General features: G+C 45.8%; 1 protein-coding gene and 1 pseudogene across 2 annotated transcripts; one reads left to right on the top strand and one right to left on the bottom strand.

Moving 5' to 3' along the window:
• Positions 1–82: 82 nt before the first annotated feature.
• cdc73 (cell division cycle 73, Paf1/RNA polymerase II complex component, homolog) lies at positions 83–24186 on the bottom strand (the record flags this gene model as incomplete). Its single annotated transcript, XM_084480466.1, has 17 exons — positions 83–842; positions 962–1103; positions 1398–1498; positions 1890–2051; positions 7743–7830; positions 8057–8092; positions 10434–10491; positions 18524–18588; positions 18744–18822; positions 19429–19527; positions 19651–19864; positions 22196–22284; positions 22665–22717; positions 23032–23094; positions 23180–23249; positions 23350–23455; positions 24056–24186. The coding sequence occupies 17 exons, from the start codon at positions 24184–24186 to the stop codon at positions 806–808; spliced, it is 1593 nt and encodes a 530-aa protein (XP_084336592.1). The 3' UTR covers positions 83–805.
• Positions 11877–16407, top strand: LOC311360352 (beta-1,3-galactosyltransferase 2 pseudogene; annotated as a pseudogene). The gene is made up of 3 exons (XR_014684201.1): positions 11877–11897; positions 13351–13710; positions 14793–16407. The product of XR_014684201.1 is annotated as a beta-1,3-galactosyltransferase 2 pseudogene (transcript).

Below are 24186 nucleotides of genomic sequence, written 5' to 3'. Positions count from 1 at the left end.
CTAGAGGAGCCCGGTCTCCCGACGTCATGTCGTGTCTCCATCCAGAACTTAATTTGACCTTTTAACGACACACAAACACGCATCCGTTTATCAGCCTTTATTGTCCATTTTATGTGGTCATTTAAAGCATTACTGTCCAGCTTCACAGAACCATTGGGTGAAAACACATCGAACAGCTTGCAGCGGCCATTGCATGACCAATAGCTGATCTTAAACTGACTGCCGTTATGAGGCTTGATAAATGCGGTCGGACCAACGCCTTCTTTCAGTGTCAAAAGAACCACAAAAAAAATATTTTACTCAGACCCTGGCTCTGAGAATGATCATATTTACATTCTAGCAACAACTATCCCCCCCATGGTATAAATCCTTAATGTGTATAAAGACAATCCCATTAACTAAATCTGCCCCCCTCCCCAAACAAATACAAGAAACTGAAGAGCAATGCTTTTCATGTGGCGATTCAAAATACAGACGAAGCGCGGCGACGTGGGCTTTAAGGTCAGTCCGTCTTCTCTGCATTTCAGAAAAAACTAACTGCATTCATAAAAGATAATCTAGGTTTCCCTCCTCTCTCCCAAACCACCGCTGGCTGTGAAACATCTGCTGGTCTGAGAGGAAGGACTCCTCCATATAAAACAGTTCAAGTGGATGTACCAAAAGAAAAGAGGGGCTGGGAGGGGTGGTCCACGTATCCTTCAGCCTGGAGCCTCCGCCGGCCCAGCTGTGTGTGGAGGGAGGGGGGCGTCTGTACACTGGGAGGGGTGGAGGTCCTCCGCGGAGATCCACGCGGGACCCTCGAGCCTCAGAAGCGGAGATGGGCTTTGTGTTTAACCAGGTATCTATTGAAAGGAGGACAGTAGAAAGGTACAAGAATGATGAAGACCCTTAAGACAAGCGTGCAAATAGACCCCTCACAAACAAATGAGCAAACGCAGCGCACACACACACACACACTCACCTGTCAAGCGTTTCCCAGAAGCGCAGGAAGACGGGCCGGTCCAGGTGGCGTCTGTGATGGCTCAGCTCCAGGACCGTGACGTCCCACTTCTGCACGTTAGGGTCCGTCTTCGCCTCGTCATACTTCAGATGAAAGGCGCGTACTGCAGACACATAAGGACCTCATGCATCACAACATGGCATTCATCCATGGACGGCGTCATTGGTCTTTTAGCAGATGCTTTAAAAAGCACTTGTGTTTAACCACATGGTAGAATATGCACTTTTTCATACTAAATCAGTTTGAGCTTTATGCAATCCAATTCAAATAAGCGGGGCACAAAAAAATAAAAGTAGGTGGTTGGTCAACTCTACATGGAGGTGGAAATATGAAGGTTTATCAGGGCCAAGCACATGTTCCAACCAAGTACAATATCTTTAAGAACGAAACTACTTACTTTTGGCAAAGATGTCCACTGGAGATCCGTCAGGCAGCAGCCAGGGCCAGCCCTTGAACTGCCAGGCTGGACCCTGCACAAACACAGCCACCACGCGATCCCTGCACAGAGAGAGAGATTTAACCAACAGCCACTCAACACTTTCACCCAAGGTGATAAAAACCTGTCATTACCTTACATTAGTCATTAGGGAGCAACCTGTCATTGGGGAGTCAAACCCCCCCCCGGCCACTACAGCCGTCAGCCGGGGGGGCGGAGCACCACTCAGACCAGAGGCCAGAGGGGGGGGGGGGGGGGGGAGCACCACTCAGACCAGAGGCCAGAGGGGGGGGGGGGGGGAGCACCACTCAGCCCAGAGGCCAGAGGGGGGGGGTCAGACTGAGTTCTGGTTCTGATTGATGTGTGCAGACCTCACAGGTTTACCGTGAGACGGGTAAGGGAAGGGTTTACTGAGGTCAAAGGGTAATGAAGGGGCGCAGCGGGGTGACGGACCAGTCGTGGGGGGCCAGCTTGAGGGGCTGGTCGATGACGCGGTAGGGCACGGTGACGCTGAGCGTGGCGCCGCCCGGCTGCACCTGGTCCTTGCGCCTCTGGAGCAGCACCTCGTTGTCCCGCTGCAGGCCCAGCTTCTTCTTCTCCTCCGGTGTCACAAACCTGGAGACACGGGGGGGGGGGGGGGGGGGGGGGGTTAGGGCCTGCTCAGGGGTCCGCAGCACGTACACTACACACATTAGCGTTTACATTTCAGTAGGGGTGGGAACCCCAGTTGGCACCCCACGGTTCGATTCAGATTCAGGTCAACGATTGGATTCTAAAACGATTAACGATGCAACAGATCTTTAATGTACATTTCCATGCAGGATTATCAAAAATATATACTGTATATATACACATCTGAGTTTGCTACTCGTTTGCTAATAACTTCCTACTTGTGTGATGATCATTAAAGACAATCAACTGATAAGTTACCTTATCTAATATTTTAGATTGGATAAAGTTGGTTCTCTGCGCAGAGAACCTGCAGGCAGAAAGGACTTTTCCGCTCTGCACACAGGCGAACATATTGAATAAAAAAAATTTTATATATAGTGGCGGCTGCTGGTCTTTCAAAGAGGGGAAGCTCATTTTCGGTCTACATCATATAAATTGTCTGTATTTTATGTATATTTTTTATGTATATGTAAATTATTTATGTATATGTAAATTATCCTCTCTGTTCCTTCAAAAGGAACAGAGAGGTTCTAGCTGTCTTTTCCAGTGACTTGACCAGTGTCCAGTGTCCTCTCAATGGCCAGCAGAGCTAGGCTGCTTAAACGGCCTTGGCCCATTGTGTTACGGGTGTAGGACTTGAACCGCTTTAAACAGGAGAAGCTCCTTTCTACACCTGCAGATGTAGCTCCAATTGTTGCCACTAATGAGAACAGTTTATAAAGCTGAAGCATTGAACTGTCCAACTCCATGTCTTTAAGGAACACCAAGATATCACACAGCTTTCCCCTGTCACCCTGCAAGTACTGATCTGAATACAGGACTTGAAGTTCAGACCTCAGGCTCCCTGAATCAAAGTGATGGCCAATTACCAAAACAATATTAAACTTGAACAAGGAAATGTGGGGATTATGTTAAACTGAAGCATGGAATTGTGTGTATAAGTGTATGAAATGTACAATGAAAATTGTCTAGCTATTTCGCCAAGCAAATATCAAGAAATCGGTTGCAGTTCGTCTTTCAACTTGCTTGCAAAATCCGCGATGGGACTGAGGACTAAAGAGATCTCAAAATCGCTGTCAATCAAATGGCAACTCAGTCTTTCCCAGACCCTCCAATCACCCTGCAGAAGCCCAGCGTCCAGGCCAGTCCACTCCTCCATAAACCCCCAGAGACGCTGAGCGTCCGTGGGAGGGACATAATCGCAGCATTATCCAATGACCGTCGACTTTCGACGCACTAAAAAAAGCTGTTCTATGCAGCCCCCTTGAAGTGGATGGATGCTGAGCTTCAACAGGCATATGCACTGTGACGCTACGGGAATGTATGAGAAGGAAATCGAGTCAGTCGATCAGCAGCTGATTCTGAACAAACTCGTCTTCGAGACGGTCAATGAAATGTTAACACAGCAGTATATATTTGACCATTTAATTTTTGAAATTTTAGTCTTAGTCTCGCCACTGATATATATATATATTTTTATTCAATTTGTTTCAGATTATTGCTACACAACATACGACTTACAATAAGTGCGTACCTTAAGTGCCAGGACGTGCAACTTACAAAGTAAAGCAACACAACCAGCGCACACTCCCGTCACCTCACAGCACAGCCGTGTAGCGTACGCCGCAGGCTCGCAGCAGCGCTAAATCATCCACATAACGTGAACAATTTCACTGATCGCTGATTGGCGGATTGACTGTTTGCAGGCTACAGCTGGCCTAGCTTATGTTTAATCTTGATACAGTGTAAACTTCAGCTCTACTTTTGAAGAGCTTGTAACACTTCATAGTATACAGTATATATATTGGTATTCTCTATTTTGCATCTACCTTCCACAGCCATGTTGGATATTGATTGGCTGAGCACTTGTCCCATGGTGTTGATGTGTTGCGGGGACACACACATTGAAAACTGTTCCAATCACGCAGACATGTTGAGACCATTAATGCTTTTGGTTCATTCACCGTCATTAGCCCCCAGGGATACAGGTCCGATATAAGGAGCTGCTAAGGGGGGGTTTGGAAATGGTCTGCTGCAGGCCTTCCTCCCCTCCGGACGGTCCTGGACAGCAGAGGTCCATTTCACTCATAGTTAAGTCAATGTTGTTCTGTAAACGGGACAGCCAACCATTATTGAACAATATTCTGTTTTGTGTTCTTCAATATAGAACCGACTCAGAGCAGCAGAATCTGAGGGCGGCAAACAGAGCAGCGCCCACCCAGCCGTAGCAGCAGGGGGCGGTAGCAGCCCACCCAGCAGGGGGAGGTAGCAGCCCACCCAGCAGGGGGCCGCAGCAGCCCACCCAGCAGGGGGCGGTAGCAGCCCACCCAGCAGGGGGCGGTAGCAGCCCACCCAGCAGGGGGCGGCAGCAGCCCACCCAGCAGGGGGCGGTAGCAGCCCACCCAGCAGGGGGCCGTAGCAGCCCACCCAGCAGGGGGCGGCAGCAGCCCACCCAGCAGGGGGCAGTAGCAGCCCACCCAGCAGGGGGCGGTAGCAGCCCACCCAGCAGGGGGCGGCAGCAGCCCACCCAGCAGGGGGCGGTAGCAGCCCACCCAGCAGGGGGCCGTAGCAGCCCACCCAGCAGGGGGCGGCAGCAGCCCACCCAGCAGGGGGCGGCAGCAGCCCACCCAGCAGGGGGCGGTAGCAGCCCACCCAGCAGGGGGCGGTAGCAGCACCGGCCCGCTGTAGCACTGGGACTTCCCTCCTAGTTTTGGCCTACAAATGGACGTGGGCTGAACAACATGGGCCACGTCGATGGCCTTTCATCTTTCACGTATATTGCTGGAGCTAGCTTGAAGTTCTAGACCCACAGTCAAACGGCGCCCGACCACCTCAGTGTGGGACAGAGCACCTAGGAGGCCACAGCCCTCATACTGCTGGAAGTAGTCAACCATTAAATGGTTCCAACAGGGGGGCTTTGGCAAGTTCATGCAATTTCCGAGAGCAGCCTGATGGAAGAAGCCTCTAGTAGCCTCGGGAATCAATATGTTGTACGAGTGGTTCTCCATTATAGGACTGCAGATGAAATGGACATTTTTAGCTAATTCTGGGACAGGTACTAACTGTTCATTGTCTCCATCAAAAAAAAATGGGAGACATCCACTATCAAACATAGAATCACACACACACACACACACACACACACACACACACACACACACACACACACACACACACACACACACACACACACACACACACACACACACACACACACACACACACACACACACACACACACAATCAAGCAATGTATTCAAATATATTCAAATATCTAAGAGCCCCCCCGCCCCCCCAACCATAACGGAGATTCAATCACACACAATGTATTATTGTGATATTATATTATTATTGTGATAAGAGGAGACAAACAGGACTTAGGCCATATCCTGTCTGAAAAAAATCTTTGTAACAGGTTATCAATATCAAGTGCATATATGCATATAAAAAATGTTTAGGCTATGCAATGAAAAAATTGTGCAAACAGTTACATGACAACTTAAACAGAAGACAGCAGCAGGAGTACTAAGGCCTATATTATATCTGCAAGAAATCCATTTATTAATGTTGATTGCTAGAAACACCAGTCTATCAACTTGATCTGTTTTGACTATTATCTGCTTGATTAGAGCGCACGCGAATGGATGAGATGGCAAACAAAATAAAAACCAAACGGTCTAATCATAGACTAAAAAAATGCACTACACAACTTGGCACTTTAAAATTTGATTTGATTATACAGTATATATTCGAATATGGATATTTCACGTCATGTCCAAATGCATATTCGAATATCGAATAAAAAGTGACAGCCCTAACACACGTTATTAGTGAGAGAATACATCTACTGCATTGTGTCATTATGCAAACAATACAGCCTGTGCCTGTGTATAAACAACAGTGGATGACCAGAATCGGTCGCTGTTGATTGTGCCTCGTGACGATATCGCTCTGTGGTGATGATGCTCTTGAATTGCGCTAATGCTATGGTGCAAATAAATTTCGGACCCAGAGCGGATCTGAAAGACACGGCCTTCCTCCACACAGAACCTACGTGACATTGCACTATGGTTTTTAGAGCGTGATTCGGATAAAACTGTTCAAAACCAAATTGACCGTTTCACTTGTCCCGCAGCCCTAATGGAATGGGACAAGGAGGTGCGTCACCGCTATTAGGCCATGTTGTTTAGGGTGAACCTGGTGACCTACCACCGCTGCGACATGGGAAAAGATGACCTCGTCCCACATGATAAATGGTCCCAAATGGAACGATTTTGGCCGCATTCTTGAGTCCTGCATGTAATCCTGTGACACTATTCTTCCAAGCGCACAGAAATCCTTCGATATAAACATCAAAGAATCTCAGTCTTTTCATGGCCTCATGCATTCGTTATGCTGCAGCTTTTCAATGCAAAACACTTGAAATGAGTCCACATCAAAAGATCTCTTGACTTTCAGCACGTGGGGGGGGGGGGGGAAGTTTTCTCAAGCCTTAGTTGTTTGGCTTATGTACGATGCGGCCTGTACTCCCGTAGTTACAGTATAGTACAATGCATCCATTATTCAGCGTTGCCAGATTGGGTGAGAGATCTGGCCCAATCTGGAAACACTGCCACTATCCCTAAGTGATGGAGGGAATCGACCCATGGACCTTCGGCCTCCTGGCTCAGGCTTTCAGACCCATTGGTGCTTTTCACTTGTAGCACTAGCAGTAGCACTTATGCTGACATGGTCTACATGAAGAAAAAAGACTACACACACACACACACTACCGCACAAGCAACCCATGTGTGAACACGTGATTAATGTGCACACTTTTTCTGCACTCGCAGAAAGTTCTCTACTCATGAGCACTGTTACATAGCCTGCAAGTAGAAAACCATTCAGAGTGTGCACATGACGTGAAGCAGCACGCTCCTGTGCACACGAAAGCAGTCTCCTTCTTGTGTTTACTTCCTGCTGCTGCACCTCTGGTAGACCCAAGCCGAGGTCGATCAGGTTTACTCAATCAGGCACTAAGAGGCAGTATCATTGGACAGTCCACATGGTGCCCGAGATTTGGCCTTTTCACATTTAACAGATTTGACCCATTGGTGGTTCTTGAGAACGGGTCTGATCGGTTCCTCTATTGATTAGGACTGAGTAATACACAGATCAATAACGCTAGGCGCCACGCACCGTGGTCGCTTGCCACTTCATCATAGCAACACGAGTACAACACAACGACAACACTGCCATGGATATGCAAGGCAAACACATGTTGTACCAACAGGCCTTCATAAAGCCAGTGTTTTACTTTTACACAACCAATATTCTACACAAATTTCAGTCCATTCAGAAAAATCGTTTATCATATCATAACTTAAGATCCGGATCCAGACAGAACATTAAATATATAAATAAATAAATAAATAAATAAATAAATCTCAATGGCATGCGTCTTCTGTGACACGGGTCATTGGTTCTGGTAAACTGATTCCAAACCAGTGCTTTTTTGAACATGTATAATATGCATGACACATACTGTGGGTACCATGGCTGTGGGTAATGCCGTTAAGAGTCTGATCATCAATCAGTCAACCAGGTAACCCAATAGAGATAATAGACCACAGGCCCCCAGAGAGGGAGACTCACTTGAGGTCCTGCAGAAGCTCCTTGGCGTTGAGCATGGTGATGAGGGAGGTGGTGGCGGCTGGGATGATGATGATGGGTGTCCGAGATCCTGAAAAAACACAGAACACAAGAGACTACAGTCAGGTACATTCATATCAGATGGGCTCTAAACATTTAACATGCCGTTTGATTGAAGAGGTTGCTGGTGTATTTTTCCTAGATCATTCTCAAATAAAGCAAATTCTTTGCTGCCATGAAGTGTCTTGCAAGAAAAATGTTTTCATTATTCAATTATAAAAAAACAATCAGGAAATGTGATTCAAGTGGATAGATACCTTTCTTCTGATTTGGTGGGGGTCTGGCTTGAGACACTGAAAAGAGAAAAGGAGGAAATCTTGTAAGAGACAATACAAAGCTATGTGAATAAGTGAATACGGATTAAGGTGATTGAGGAGCAGTTTTAAGGTCGAGGCGTCTTGCTCAAGTTTGCCTACAGGATGAAAATAGACAGAAAAACTAATGGTGCTATCCATTTGTATGGTACACCGGTACGTTCGCTCTCGCTCCTGCTCTAGCGAGAACTTGACGTAATTTCCTGGCCTGCAGCACTTATAGCTTTCCCTTTTCTCATTGGCTAGTCATTGTTATTGTTAGCTAGATTAGCCTCTTTAGCAAACCAGCTCGAAACAAACAACACAACTTTACATTGTATTGCACGCACAGCAATGCATAAATTGGTGACCGGAATAAAGTAGCAATGTAATCAAGTGTGTAAGAGCATTTAAAATCGACATTAAAATGACCAACGTGATACATAAATCTCTTCACGGGCGCAGCCATTTTTGTTGTTGAGTCGTAGAGTCAGCCTCACTGAACTCACTCTTTCAGAATAGCGAGTGGGACCGACCAAAAGGGGGCGTTCCTTTGTGAAATGCCGCAAGAAAGCTGGGAGATTTACACCTTACGACACCTTAGGATGTTCTGGCGCACCATACAATCAGCACAACGTCAGTTGAACAACACACTAGAGTGAACAACAAGCAGAATTGCAACTTTGAGAAAAATGTCAAGCTTGCCCCCATCAGTCAATGGCACAGACACAATGGCTCTCTTTTTTAAAGCCATGGGTTACCCTGCTGCCAGGAGAGAGGGCCGTGAACCCACAGTCATGGGTTACCTTGCTGCCAGGAGAGAGGGCCATGAACCCACCGGTCATGGGTTACCCTGCTGCCAGGAGAGAGGGCCATGAACCCACCGGTCATGGGTTACCCTGCTGCCAGGAGAGAGGGCCATGAACCCACCGGTCATGGGTTACCCTGCTGCCAGGAGAGAGGGCCATGCCATCAGGCCCTGGAGACAAAGAGCACTTCATGGCCGTAGCCGAAGACCTTCCGTTTATCACATGACTGTGAGGAGCCACGGGAGAGGGGTCAGGACCTCATACTACATAAAGGACAACATTGTTTGAGGGTCGATTTTGTATTGAATTGCTAGTCCAGAAATATTGTGTATTGTGATTGTAAATATTTATATATATACGATAGTTTGGTTGTTGACAAAGAACAAAGTTGTCGTAAACAGACAATAGCTGCCTCTAGTAAGACCACGTTGACTTTTTGAAATTATTTTTAAACAAACCAATTGTTTTGTCCACCAGAAGTTTTTTGGGGAAGCAAAGAGTCCTGATTAACCCATAAAACGACCCCCACCCCCATCCCTAGTAGGGCTGGTGCAAGGAATGATGTCATCTAACAGGAACAGGAATCTAGGAGCGCCAAAGAGACTTTGAGTGACTATTTTCTCATGATGCACAGGTAGGCTGTGAACACTGGGGGTTTGAAACACTGTCTGTCAGTCAAGACCCCTAGAACAGTGGTTCTCAAAGTGGGGTCCCCGGACCCCCGGGGGTCCGCGGCGCATTGCCAGGGGGTCCGTGAAGAGTTTGCTACAAAATATGTTAAAAAATATATTTATATTTTTTTAATTCCACATATTCTCTGTGTATCGCCTATTACTGAATCCGTGCATTTTCATTGTGTTTAAGCACTACACTCAGGGGTGCACATAACTGGTACGCAAGTACGCATGCGCGCCCATAATCAGCGATGCGTAACGTCACTTGTGCCACTACAGCGCTTTTGCGTAACTCACCGTCAGGTCATCAAAACAAAACTACACGTGTATCTTGTACTACTTCTGCTTTTCGCCCCCTGCAAAAAAAAAAAAGGCAAACGGAGCCGGAGCGCTGTGTGCGCTGTGCACACACTGGAGAACTGAGCAAAATCAGCTGATCGCAACGTCCGTTACTGTGAGACATCCTGTCGCTCCGTGGCAGTGACGGACCGGACCCCCCCTCCGTCAACAATCCTGCCTGACCGCAACCAAACACTCTCCACCCCCTCCACCCGCGGTGGAATCGCCTTTATTATTAATAAAACAAACGCTACGTGTGGAGTGCGTACCGAACACACATTTGTGTCGCGGTTACGAGGGGGTCCTTGAAAAAATTTCTGCCCTATGAGGGGTCCCCGGCCCCATATAGTTTGAGAACCCCTGCCCTAGAACAGCCTGGGCCAGGACCGCGAGGACCATGGGCTCCCGGGCTGAAGGCTGGAGCATAGGCCAGTTCAAGGACGTGAAACGCACAACAGTTCAAGAACAACGTGGAGGACAGAAGAAGTGGACGGAGCTAGGTGTGGGTCGGGTGCTCACCTGGTCGAGGGACGGGCTGCAGCACTGGGGTCTGGGCCTTCCTGGCAGACGCCCCTTCCTGAGGACACAACAAGCAGACCAATCAGATGCCTGAATACATAATCTCAAGAATCAGATATTCCTTAGGATTCCAAAAAATATGAATATAAATAAATGAAGACCATTTCCGTCTGCGTGCATCTGTCACTGTAAAGCCAGCAGGCAGGAACCAACTGCTGCTGAAACACCTTTTTAGCAACTCAGTTTTATAAAGTGGTTAAATTGGTAAAACAAAAGTTGTTTGAATAATGCAAAACAGCAATATGACGTCAGTGGCTTTGGGGTTCTCAGTCTGAGTTTGACCTGGTTACGGCAGAGCTTCATGCACCCTAAAGATTTCCCAACACTGTTGAACACGGACATAAAGGAAAAACATTGCTACCTGTTCTGTTCATCTTTACTAAATAACAGGGTCTCCCACAGAACATTTGTTAGTTAAGTGGGGGGGGGGGGGGGGTTGCTGTCTGACCAGGGTTGGAGGGGCTTGTTTGTGCGATAGACCAGACTCTGTACCACATTCAACAATTATTTACCTAATTTTAACACTAAATATGAAATAATAATGATATAGAATTAATAAATAAGCACCTTTTCAAATCGTGCTATATCATGCACTATAAATATTTAGACATTTTCAGAATAACAACTGAAACAAGAAAAATCAGTCAAAGATTTGGTGGAATTTTGACTTTTAAAATATTAAAAACAAAAGATAAAAAAAAAAAAAGTTTATTTCTTGGGTATCTTTTTTTTTTTGATGACGACGTAGTGAAGGCGTTGTGTTGCCTAGGCGACCCACAAGCTGGAAACCCTGATAACCAACACCTTATCATTAGTAAGTAAACTAACAAATAATAATTCAGTCATACAGTCTTATGCATGCTCAAATATGCTTAGACGTTAATAAAAACATTCATATTTTTGGTATTTTAATTTAGTCATAAAAAGAAAACCTAATATCCAAATACTGAATAGAGATTTGCCTATCTACCATACCCATGAAAATCCACCCATAAAATACTATTGGCATTATAGGAAAAATGTCAACCCATTGAAAACGGGCCAGATAAGCTGTGATGCCAGCTCGCCATTGAAAAGTGGTTGCTTTTGCTACGTTTGGACCATCAGCTCAAGGTTTCATTACATGACGCTCATCTGTAGCAAGACATTCGAATGCAGCATCACTGTGGCTTCGCTTCTCAGCCTGAAAATGATGGGTGTACACTGCATTAAAGAAAACCTAATGTGTGTAGACGCTCTCTCCACTTCCCCATACCCCAATCATTTGTACTCCACCCAATGACTATGACATCTGTGTCTCCCAATCAGTCATCAGCAACGCTACAAGCTTTGGCATGCGGTAAACGCATCCTCTCCTCTGATACACACCAACAGCCAGACGAGAACGTCTCTCCATAGTACAAGGTTGGAAAACTCCAGGTGTATAATGTCTGCTCAATCACTCAATTGGAAATAGTAACAGTGAACTATGTTAGGAGAACTCTCTTCAGGAGGGTTGAACATGTACAGAGGGCGCTGGCAGCCCGCGGCCCACGGTGGAAACACGTGCTGCTCGTTGCCCACATCCTCAGCTGACGTTGTAAAGAGGGAGGATCAAGGCTAGCAGGAAGTCACCCGACCTGCCTGAGGTATCGTCTGCATAGGCACAGGCCTTGTATGTGGTATTAGTAACATATTCTACCACCACCCAGTTTGGTTGTCTGACAAACAAACAGCAGACAGCAACAAAGACAACAACGACAGAACCTTTCATTTAAACTTGTCGTTTGGTTTCCCAGGGTAGTGAGGGAGGGAAGTGAAACCATGCAGGAGAATGAATTGTAGGGACTTGACTAACGTGATGGGGAAATAATTCACCCATAGAAAATATGTTAAATCAAAACAATGATAATATCTTCGCGACTGAGAGATATCCATCTATCTTCATCTATCGATCAACATAGATATGAAGATCTATATCTATATGCAAGAATAAATAATGGTGCAAACCTATTGTTAGGTAACAAAGAACGAGTCCTTTGGACCGGCGTTAACCTCATGTTAACACGGCTGCACGCGTGCTTCTGCCTTCTGCAGGGTGGGCGTCAGTCAGGAGCGCCCTGCACCCCACAACCTACACCCTCCCATCATCACACCCCGCCCTGACGACTGAACAGGGTGCCACGGCAACAGCGACAGAAAAAGGAAGAAAGGAAAAAAAAAGTAGCGGCGGTGGGGGGGATGGAGCAAGGAAGAGGGGGAGAGAGAGAGCGAGGGGGAGAGAGAGAGAACGAGTGAGAGAGCGAGGGGGAGAGAGCAAAAGAGGAGGGGGGGGTTATTCACACGCAGCCTGGAGCAGCTCATCAGACCAAGCACACACAGCCCAGCCTCCTACTTCCCCTCCTCCCTCGCGCTCGCTTTCGTCAAACCCCTCTGTGTGTTTCTCCAGAATAGACGCGCCATGGCACACGGTGCGGGGGAGGTCGACGACGGATGGAGATAGAGAGAGGGAAGGGGGCAACATTCAGAGCGTGAGAAAAAACGTGACGATGCGGAGAACGTGGGGAGTGTGAGAGAAGGAGAGGCATCAGGGTGATGCAGCAGTAGTATTGGTAAGCTGAGACAGCGCTAAAACTAGAATTACACAATCTGAGAGGAGGGCTAGCACAGCACAGACGCCACGCTGAAATCTAGCGTGGCCAGGGACCATCATCTCCATCAGCCTGCACTGACAACACTTGACCAGGGACCGGGGGTGCTGTTTTTGCAGTAACCCCTCCCCCCTCCCCAATCATGCAAACGACCATCACAGGGCTTGCCTGGGTGACAACAGCAGCAGAACCACAGCCCTCATAGCCACCTCCCCCCTTCCCCACAGCCCAGGGGACGGCGCCACGGGCAGACGACCAGCGATGGAGGACTCCCAGGGCCCTGTCCGCGGACATCCTCGTGTGCGGAGCCGTTACGTGGACTGAACGGTGGCAGGGCTCTACCGACACCAGGACCCCAATGCGGAATCGGAACATAACCAAACAAGTACCCTCCATCTGAATGCCAGTTCAGTGACTGATGTGGTGGAAGAGCATGGACTACTTTAAAACTCAATGACAGAAAAGGAGGCCAAATGAGCCGACCCTGGGCAGCCGCGTGACACGAGACGCCCGAAGGTCCGACTACAACGACGGGGACCAGCGTTTGGGACCGGAATCCTTTAATGTCGGGATTCTGCCAGGACACGGTGAGCTTCCAGCTCATTACTTGAGTTGACACAGGGTTAATACAACCAATGGTTTGAGCCCACCTACCAGTAAACAGTGAATTAGTTAACCTAATGATGACATGGGTTTTTTATACATATTGTTGTTGTTTTTTACATCGAGAGATGAACTTGGGAGAACTTGGGAGATGAGATCCAAATAAAAAAGTTTCCCTAATTCGTTCCACTACTGGTAACTCATCCATGAGAGCTGAGCTTCAGGTCTTCCCGTGGCTTTGTGAGCTCTCACAAACAGCTCTTTGTCTCGTGGGGCTCCTTTAAGAGGCTAGTGTGTGTAATTCGGTAGAATGTGACAACACTCCTCACTCCGAGGGGTGAGTGGCCAACTGACGACAAAGCGGACCGATAGGCCATCTTGATTACACCCCAGCCGCCTCAGCATCTTGCACTAGTCACACAGCGGCACTTTAGCAAATGTTGTACAGTACGATATTTAAATCCACTTTGCCTTGAAAGGCAATCTTTCTGGTTTAATCAGGTCAGTGCCGATGAACATCGTTAGCCTAGTGTAGTAGGCACTGTAGTAGTAGTGGTGGTAGTAGTAGTTGCAGTAGTGACATTAGCAGTAGTAGTATTATAGTCCTCACAAGGCAGTCATAGTCCTCACAAAGCAGAGGTAAACTTCTGCATGTGCACAACAAACCCAAAAACAAAAGTGCACATTATGTTTTGGGTACATTAGCAGCACAAAATTATGCACTTTACAAGGACTCCGCAAGTCTCCACTGATTTAATGGCACCAAGATACTTGAGAATACTTGTGACTATGACAGTTGAACAAGGGATGTGGCAATCTGTATTTACATCCTTCCTGTAAAGAAAACCACCATCTATGTGGCTTTGTATTTTTAGCTGGTCACAAGTGTTTGGGCTCAGATAACTCAAACACTTGTTTAATGAATGACCAACAATAAATACAAAGCAACATAGAGAAACACACATAATCCCTAAACTATAATGTGACAAGAGCAACTCCAGTATTATTTATTTTCTCTACAATATACGTAAGGAGTTAACATACCCTCTCCCTCTTCCTCGCCTAGCTAACAACACTGCAACATGACGGCGAGCCCAAACCTCGGAGCGGGATAGACTTCCATGGAAGCTGGACATAAACATTTGACCTCCGCCCCTTAGTTGATCCATGCCAAACCCATCATCTCCAGGCCTCAGGAGTTGTCCAGGAGCATCCACCGCTGACTGGAGGAGTGTGGCCCCCACTGGATCCAACGGTCTCACCACCCCACCCAAGACAACATGCAGTGGAGGCGACGTCACTGCTGCACCTACATGGCAGGCCTCTTGTATCTACTCTCCCTGCTGGGAGTGCTGGTCTTCCTGGTCCACCAGGACTGGCTTCCGGGGCTGACAGGCACCCCGTGGAGGACAGGCCATCCCGTGGACTACGGCAGTGGCGGGCTACACTCCGCCAAGGCCAAAGGGAACCTCAGCTCCCGAAGCAGCCTGTGGAGATTTGTCATAGTTCCACAGCCCACCTTCAAGACAGACAGCAACGTCAGCTCCCTCCAGGAGGATTCCAACGCCTCACCACAGGGCGACCTGGCGCTCAACGGCACTCTGAATGCTGAAAACGCCAGCCAGAGCGAGGAGCGAGGCGCGAGTGGCAGGCTCACCTCCGGGCCATACCCCTACATCATTAACGAGCCGGACAAATGCCCAGAAGGGGAAGCGCCACCCTTCCTGGTGCTGCTGATAGCCACAGAGGCTCGCCAGGTGGAGGCCAGGGATGCCATTCGACAGACATGGGGGAACGAGAGCGTGACCCCTGGTATTGGAATTGCCCGCTTGTTCTTGCTGGGAGCCAACGAAGGGCAGCTGGGACGCCTGCAGCAGAAGATGCTGGAAGCGGAGAGCCTGAGGCACCACGACATCATCCAGCAGGACTTCCTGGATGCATATAACAACCTGACGGTGAAGACCCTGATGGGGATGAACTGGGTGGCGCTGCACTGCCGGCAGGCCAGCTACGTCATGAAGACAGACAGTGACATGTTCGTCAACACAGAGTACCTCATCCACAAGCTGCTCAGGCCACTGCTCAAGAAGAGAGACTTCTTCACAGGCAACAACATGAGGGGCTTTGCGCCAAACAGAAACAAGAACAGCAAGTGGTACATGTCGCAGGAGCTGTACCCCAGCGACAAGTACCCCACCTTCTGCTCTGGGACGGGGTATGTGTTCTCTGGAGACTTGGCGGGCAAAGTGTACAGAGCCTCTCTGGGCATCCGGCACCTGCACCTGGAGGACGTGTATGTGGGGATCTGCTTGGCCAGGTTAGGGTTAGAGCCGGTGCCTCCGCCCAATGAGTTCCTGTTCAACCACTGGAGGGTGTCCTACTCTAGCTGCAAGTACAGCCACCTCATCACCTCCCACGGGTTCCATCCCAGCGAACTGATCAAGTATTGGAATCACCTGCAGATCAACAAGCACCATGCCTGCATCAACTCTTTAAAGGAGAAAATGGAAAGGCTGCACCAAAGCAGAGCCCAGTAGCTGCACTCTGGTGGGGATGGGACTTCACGTTGGTCCATACAGATGAAACACTTCATCTGAGAAAGATTCCCATTTCTCCCAATAAGCAAATGGAAAGCTCAAAACAGATGGGGTTCTAAAGAAAGAAAGTGGAAGAAAGAAAGAAAGTGGAAGATGTGATGGTTTTAATAAATAAAAGAAAAAACGTTTAAACACTATTGTCTGAAAAAAAAAAAAAAAAAGCTGTCCAAGAAGGAATCAATCTGCCGTTTTGTTAAAATGCAAGCTTTATGTCCTTTATACCCCTGTGCTCTCATGGGCATGCTCAAATACATCAATAAATTCAAACATCCATATTACCATGAAGTAGTCGCTTCAGTCTTGAATGAACTAACCACTAGTTAACCACTTCCTCTTAAGGAATTGAGCATGGCTCAATCTTAAATGCAACAAGTTCAATGAAAAACAGTTTGGATGCACCCATTTTACCATCAGGTGTTCAGCAGTTCAAAGTCATGGCCTGTACCAACAGGTACATTTAGGGTATTTAGCAGATGCTTTTATCCAAAGCGACTTACAATAAGTACATTTGTCAGAAGATGGAGAAACAATATATCGCCATCAGAAAAGTAAGAATGTTCATAGAACCAAGTGCCAAGCAATAACAATCGCTAGGTTAACCCATTCCCCATATACAACAAAGATAGATAGGATAAGATGCTACACAACCAAGTACTATAACTAAGAGTACAAAATAAAAGTCCAATAAGTGCGTACATTAAGGTAGGCCAGTGTTTCCCACACATAGGCCAATGTGTGGCGCTGCGCCACAGATTGGACAACGAGCGCCACAAATTGAATACGCTTTTCTTATTATTTTTACTTGAACGCGATTTTTAAATGTAACTCCGCCAGCCCGTAATCGCGCCCCCGTAATGCTGCCAGTCCGACATGTTCCCATTCCGACAGTCCTGTGCGCGTATGCAAATTAGCCATGTGCGCCAAACAGAAGAAGGGCCCTATCTTGCTCCCGGCGCAATTGACTTTCTACACCGACGCATGTGTCGTTGCTAGTTTGCACCCGGCGCAAAGCTGATTTTCCCCACTTGCATGTTAAATATTATGATGTCAAAGATTATTCATACGTGTGAAACTGCATAGAAATAGCGTGTGGATTGTGGAAACATTTTTTTTCCATAGGGCTGCATGAATGAACATGAATGAAGTATAGTAGGCTATGCCATGTGTTAAAATAATAATAATAATAATACATGCGAGCAAAGTATATTCCAGGCTTCCAAAACAAAATCTAGTTTTAGGGTAAATGATTGGTTAAATGATTTGGGAAAGAACAGCTGATACAGCGGTAAGTTGTACTTTTAAATCAATGCATCTGCAAACACCATACAGCAAACACATATGTTCTTGACCCAGACATCGTGTACAAGCCCATTACTTTTAGGATTGATGAGTATTTGATCGTGAGAAAACATAGTTTTACCGCGAGTGAGTATTTAATAGAATGAATGAATGCGGGTGATGCTTGGTGCGCGTGTGTGTGCGCGCCCATCTGTCTAAACACACGCAAATTAAACACGTAAGTGTATGAGAAAGAAATCGAGTCAGTCGACCTGCGATAAGCAGCTGATTCTGAACGAACTCGTCTCGAGATGGACGTGTTCTAACGCATTTTTAATCAATGAAATGTTAACACAACAGTATATATGACCATTTAATTTTCGAAATTTTAGGTGAAGCTGAGCTTCCCTTGCAGTCGAGAAGTCGCCACTACGAAAGAATGCAATGTATCCAACTAGCGGGATCTAAACAAACTAAGCTCCAGCGAATTACTACAATGCAGTAGTAGTGGAGAATGGCGAAACACAGCAACTCTAGCCTACTCTCAACCAAAATAAAAATAAAAATAATCGCCGCCCGGTGCAGCATTGTGAACTGCCCAGTTTTTAGAACGTCTCAGCCCGTCTCGTTGCAAGGAGTTGCGAGTTGCAAGCAGTTGCGTCGCGAATCTTTGGTCTGAACTGGGCTTTAGCATTATAAGCAGTGGCGGTTTTAGGCACGGGCGAAAAACGAGACACACGAGAAAGAAAATGATCCGCATTTTCTATTATCGATAATACCCCACAAATCCGCCACACATTGCTACCTGGTCTGTGGGAAACACTGTAGGCGATTCTATTTGAAGCATTGTTACCTTCCACATATTCAATGAGGAAAATACAGAAGGCATTAAGAGCATTAAACCACAAGGCTTGGGTCTTACCGTCACAGACTTCAGGGTCATGCCGTGGTAGGTTCCCATGGTGTCGATTTTGAAGCCCTCAGTTTCTAAAGAAATTAAAACAGGCAAACCAAAAGCCTTAGGCATCGTCAACGCAACTGGAGCTAGTGATAAAGCAACATTGGACAGTTGTATTGATCCTACAACACTTGAAGTTAGCGTCAACAACGTGTGTGTTGGCACGGCGACCCAGTAGACTGACCTTCCTTCCCCTTGAAGCGCTCCTGGTCGTATCTGTTGTAGGCAGCAGGCACCGGCTGTTTGCTTCTGGCAGACGGGTCCTGAGAAGGACAAAAGCAATGTACTGTTACTATACTATAACTATTCAAAACCAAACTCATTCAATACTCACAGAATACATAGAAATGTCATTTGGATGACGTGGCAAGAAATTATCTGTTGTACAGATCACATATTTAGGCATACTTCTGTTGTTTTATTGACATAAACTAGCATCATGAACATTTATGCAACACTAGGGATACTGTACTTTAAGGAAGGATTCAGAAAGGGCACCACCATGTGGCCCCTAGGGGGAATTATTTAATAGGGATGCTCCTATTACCTTATCTTGGCCAATACAGATATTCATGAAGCACCACATGCTGGTACAAATCGTTTTTGTGACATCATTGCGTATTCATCTACAGTGGTAGTTTGCCAATAGGCACAGCCACAGGAGATGATAAGTTTACCTTTTATTTTTCATGAACTGGCCCAAAGACTAATATTATCCATTTCAATGCCATCTACCGAAAGCGATATTACAGATTTCTGCATGGTTGGCTGATCTATGGGTGCATACCCATCATTTACATTAAACACACCCATGAGCCCGACCATGGGTTTGTGAAGGTTTAAGGACCAAACCGCTACGTAGTGCCTACCACTTGAGTTGCGTTTGGTGCAGGCCTCTGCTCTGGCACGCGGCCTTCCTCTCTGGCCTTCACCGACTGGAGGATGGCAAAGATGTTCTTGGAGAAGTTCTGTAAGTGAATCGGACCGTCAGCTTTAGATCCGTGCCCTGTTCCCCACCCAGACAGTGTTCAGAACCAAGAGGGCCGCTCTCCGGGAGGACGGCAGAGGTTATGAGGGGAGCTCCGGCTGACCTTTCCAGTGCTCTGGAGAATGGTGGTCCTGGTGCGCCACACCCTCTCCCTGCTCACGATGTCCCTAGTGACGGCCCCCTCAGCGTCCACGAAGCTCCTCTGCTTCAGGGTGACGTCGTCGTGGAGGTCCGTCTTGATGGTGGACCGCTTCTTGGCCATGATCTTTGCCTTGATGGCGGCAATCTTTTCGACCGACATGGCTTCCGACAAAGACCTGGCGCACACGGAGCAGGGGGTCAAGTTCACCCTCATCACTGAGGCCCATAGATGAAGTAACATCACTTAAGTGGTTTGATTGCATCCAAAATAAATATGGTTCAAAGCAACGACAGCAGGAACATTTATTGGAAATGCATCGTTTCCTCTAAATTAATTCGTTATGGCTCAACACAACTCTTGCCCTCGTCTATACTCTCGCAACAAATACAAATAGACTATTATCGAAACACAGTCTAAATCTGAACCACTCACGTACCCATTTGGGAGGCAGTTGCAGGTCTTTTAGTGTCTTTCTAAATTACCATTCAAAATGTCACAGTAAGCCATCGCCGACTTGATTGACTTTGTAATCCGAACAAGACCTGCAGCCTTAAAAGTGAAAGCCCATGCGGAGTACGGTTGTAGGTTTATGCACAGGAGGCAAAAGGGTAAAGATTCTGCGTCACCCAAAGTTTTCCATTTATGCCACTTAACGTTCCTAGAATGTCAATCAAAAAGAAAAAAAAAATACTAGTGTAAAGCAGGCTTAAGAAATGTTTAGAAATGTTACGTGAGTAATGGGGGTTCAAAGGTTTAAAGTCTGAATGGAGTAACTGAACAGTATAAGAGCCAAGCATAGATAATACCATTGAAAGTGATGTATTATAAAAAATAAAAAAAAACTTATCTTGCTTGATTGATCTTCCATAATATAGTAGTTTTATATAGTGTATATATGGCACCACAGGGTTTATAAACTTGGCTGCCACAGTAATAAAGGGGATTGTGGAAGAATTGACAATTATTTCATAGTAAAAATAAATATGTAAAAAAAAATATATTATATATGATAGGTATACCACACATTTAAATGTAGAATATGTAACATTTCAGCATTTAAACGTAAAAAAACGAGACCTAGGTTATATATTTTGTCGAGTTGTGTATTAACGTGGGGTTTTTGAAGAAGAAGTAAAAGCTGCTTTTACTTCTTCGCCCCATGTTATTCACCATAGACATTTGACCGAGGGAACCGGAGCCTCGGAGGCGGGACTTATTCTTCAGAGTCTATAGTTTAACGTCCATTACTATTGGTTGATCGTCAATGTACTGTATGTACTGCACTGTGCTGTACGTCCTTTATCTCCCCAAGTTGAATACATCGCCCTAGCTTACTGTGATTTGCTACTTTTATTTAGATTTTTGTATCTATTGGAGCGGCAACATCCTTGATCAATACCGTTTCTATTTTTTTTAAATAGGTAAATCTTATTTCATTGTAGACCTGCGCACAACATATTGATTTGCACTCCGCTCCCTCACACTGACCATCTGTGAAAAGACTTCCTCTCCGTGCATACTTTGAACCAAAACATGCCCATGTGTGGGAAGAAAGATAATTACTGGTGTTTCCTCTGGAGAAGACAGCTGGCCAGTTTCATTAAGTGGAATCTATCCAGAGTTCACAATTCAATATAAAGGATGTCAGAAGTACCAAAGAATTTACCAAATACATGGTGCAAATCTCAACAAGTACTCTATGGAAAGTCAGCTGAATCTGAATCTGAAAGCAGTTAACACCTGCTTTCTAAACAGTGCTTTAAATCCATGGGGAACATTTTGAAATGCAAGACATCTCTGGTTTAATCAATTTAGTTAGGCTATTGTTTAGGTAAGGGTACTTTTTAAAATCGCCTTTTGTGTAGAAATATTGACCTTAGAATATTGAAATATTGGCTCCTTAGAGAGGAATGCTGCTGCCCGACTGGCTCCTGGGCAGGTACACACCACAGACTTTTATTAGACTATTATTATACTGGGGCAATTGTTCCAACCAAAAAATATATCAAAAGGACTTTCAAAACCCCCCAGTCAGCTTCCACCAGTATAATCTTATTCTGTGGGAAACACAGTATGGTAACCTTATAAAGCTACCCCAACGTTTAAAATGCTATAAATAGTGTAGTATGATTGTTTTAACCACGCATTCCCCACAAAACATTTTCGACAGCTGTTTGGGTGGTCGACTTATCTAATGTTGAGTTAGCAATCTAACGTTACTTTACTTTCCGCCATTTCATTAGAATGAAACAACATAACGTGACTTAGGGTAATGGGAATACAACTTTAATACATTAATTCTTCTGCGAACAGGATTTCACGTCCGATTTTAACCTGCAATGGAGGTGAAGGCAAAAACTGATGTGCCCACGCTACTTCACAACCATATAAAACAATGTTTTGTTTGTGTTTTGGCTGAGAGACCCCTAGTGGCGAAATTACAAATGATACATTTAACAAACAGGTGAACAGCATGGTCCTTTAAACCCTGACGGTGCAGCCCTACCTGATCTGGTCAGTTTGTACGATGCCTTCTTTATGGCCTTCCAGACGCGCAGCGAGGCGCTCCTTGTCCAGACGCACCCGCTCTTCATCCTATAGGAGGAGACATCCCTCTCATCAACCCAATGACGCTCCTCTATTTAAGATCAATTAACAAATTAACATACTTGTCGATAAAGGCCATAACAGCCGACATGCACACACGCACACACACTTTTATGCTCGTTCATTGGTATTTGTGATGTAATTTACATTTCTGGAATGAATAATTGGAAGCGAAAGAATGACTAGAAATAAAGTATGCATATTTCATTTAACCATATTCCCATATTCTTTAATCCCAAACTAATCCTCATATTTGTTCTTTTAAACTGAATAGTATATTTTAGAATTTAATATAGAATTAATAGTTATTGTAAAGGAAACTCAATCATGAGCAATGAGAACAGATATTTCATACATATGTGAATTACCTCAATCCTGGGTTTCTTGGCCTCAGTGGCGGCCTCGTCCGCAGCTCTTTTAACTGAAGACAACAGAGCACTAATGTTACGTCTGTGGAAATCCCTTATGACATGTCATTAAGCAATGGAGATAGGGGAGAGGGACACAACTATCATAAACATTCCAGAGAGAGAGAGAGAGAGAGAGAGAGAGAGAGAGAGAGAGAGAGAGAGAGAGAGAGAGAGAGAGAGAGAGAGAGAGAGAGAGAGAAAACACAGCAATTTAAACAACTTTCTGTAAAACCTTTGTTCATGACTAGTACACACTATATAGACAATGATTACAAAAGTATCATGAATTTGTTTCCCTCCCATAATCCAACAAATGAAAACTCACCTTGCGTTGGCCTTTGTAAACCAATTTCTATTGGGGCACTTCTGTCGATACTTGTTGAAGTAGCTGTGAATGTAAAGGAAAACAAATTGGTTTTAATTTAGTCCTAGTGTCAATAGCGGTTTGTTCTAACTAGTACCCAAACACTTACAACTTTCGCCATTGAGATACGAAAGTAAGCCTTTTCTGTCAGGCCTCCTGACAACTGGAATGTTCTCGGTCTGTGGAGAAAACCCAAGTTAGCCTTCTGACCAGTTGGTGAAGATGATTTGCACTGAAAATACTCCAACACTGGAGGACTTATGATCCAATATCACTTACTGCAGCTCTTCGCACATACGACGAATGAGGAAGGTGGACATTGTTGAGAAGGAACAGTATAGAGTCCAGTGTGTAGTACTCCTTGGGCTGCCCCTCTTTCCCAGTTCTGAGGGATACAGATAAAGTTATTAATAAAGTCACGAGGGCATTATAGATTATATATTTCGCTACTAAAAATGATGAACATAGACGTGAAATTTAAAACATTAGTTTCCGAATACAAGACGATCGTAAATATGATAGCCAATGCACTCCAAACCAATAGAGTGCATTGGTTCTGACAGATCAATAGAAGAGCAACAGAGAGCATTAAGTACACGGGCCAGGAGCCCAGCTTGCAGTATGACCCCGATTCTGATACACACCATCAACAGTTTACAGAGACACATGTGTGTATCGATCGGTCCCATTAACACATTATATAACACAGTTATTGGAAAGGCGAAACTTCTGGCAGGAGGTGAACCATCAGCCTGCTGGCTAGCATCAAGCAATCTTATACCAGATCAGTCAAAGAAAACAATGAATAACACAGGAGGGGCGAGTCCGCTTCTATCTTTGTTTATCAAACAGAAGTGTGTGACTGGAGCAGGTCCTCGTAGTGGTTAGCATGTAGCGCTGCTAGCCGACGAGCTGTCCGTGCACCACAAGGCTCTTTAGTGGCAGGCCAAACACAACAAACATGGAAGGAAACACGGTGACATACCCCCAAATGATATAGTTGGTCTTGACATTTTTTGGCCAGGAAAACTCTCCAAATATAACTTCATCTCCTTTTGCAACAATTTCTTTTTTCTGGATATTGTACTGACGGAGAACACTCAGTACGTCCGCCAT

This window comes from Micromesistius poutassou (genome assembly GCF_964030765.1).
Source record: "Micromesistius poutassou genome assembly, chromosome: 16".
NCBI classification, from domain to species: domain Eukaryota; kingdom Metazoa; phylum Chordata; class Actinopteri; order Gadiformes; family Gadidae; genus Micromesistius; species Micromesistius poutassou.
Note: the sequence above shows the minus strand (reverse complement) of the source record. Positions and strands in the feature narration are given on the sequence as shown.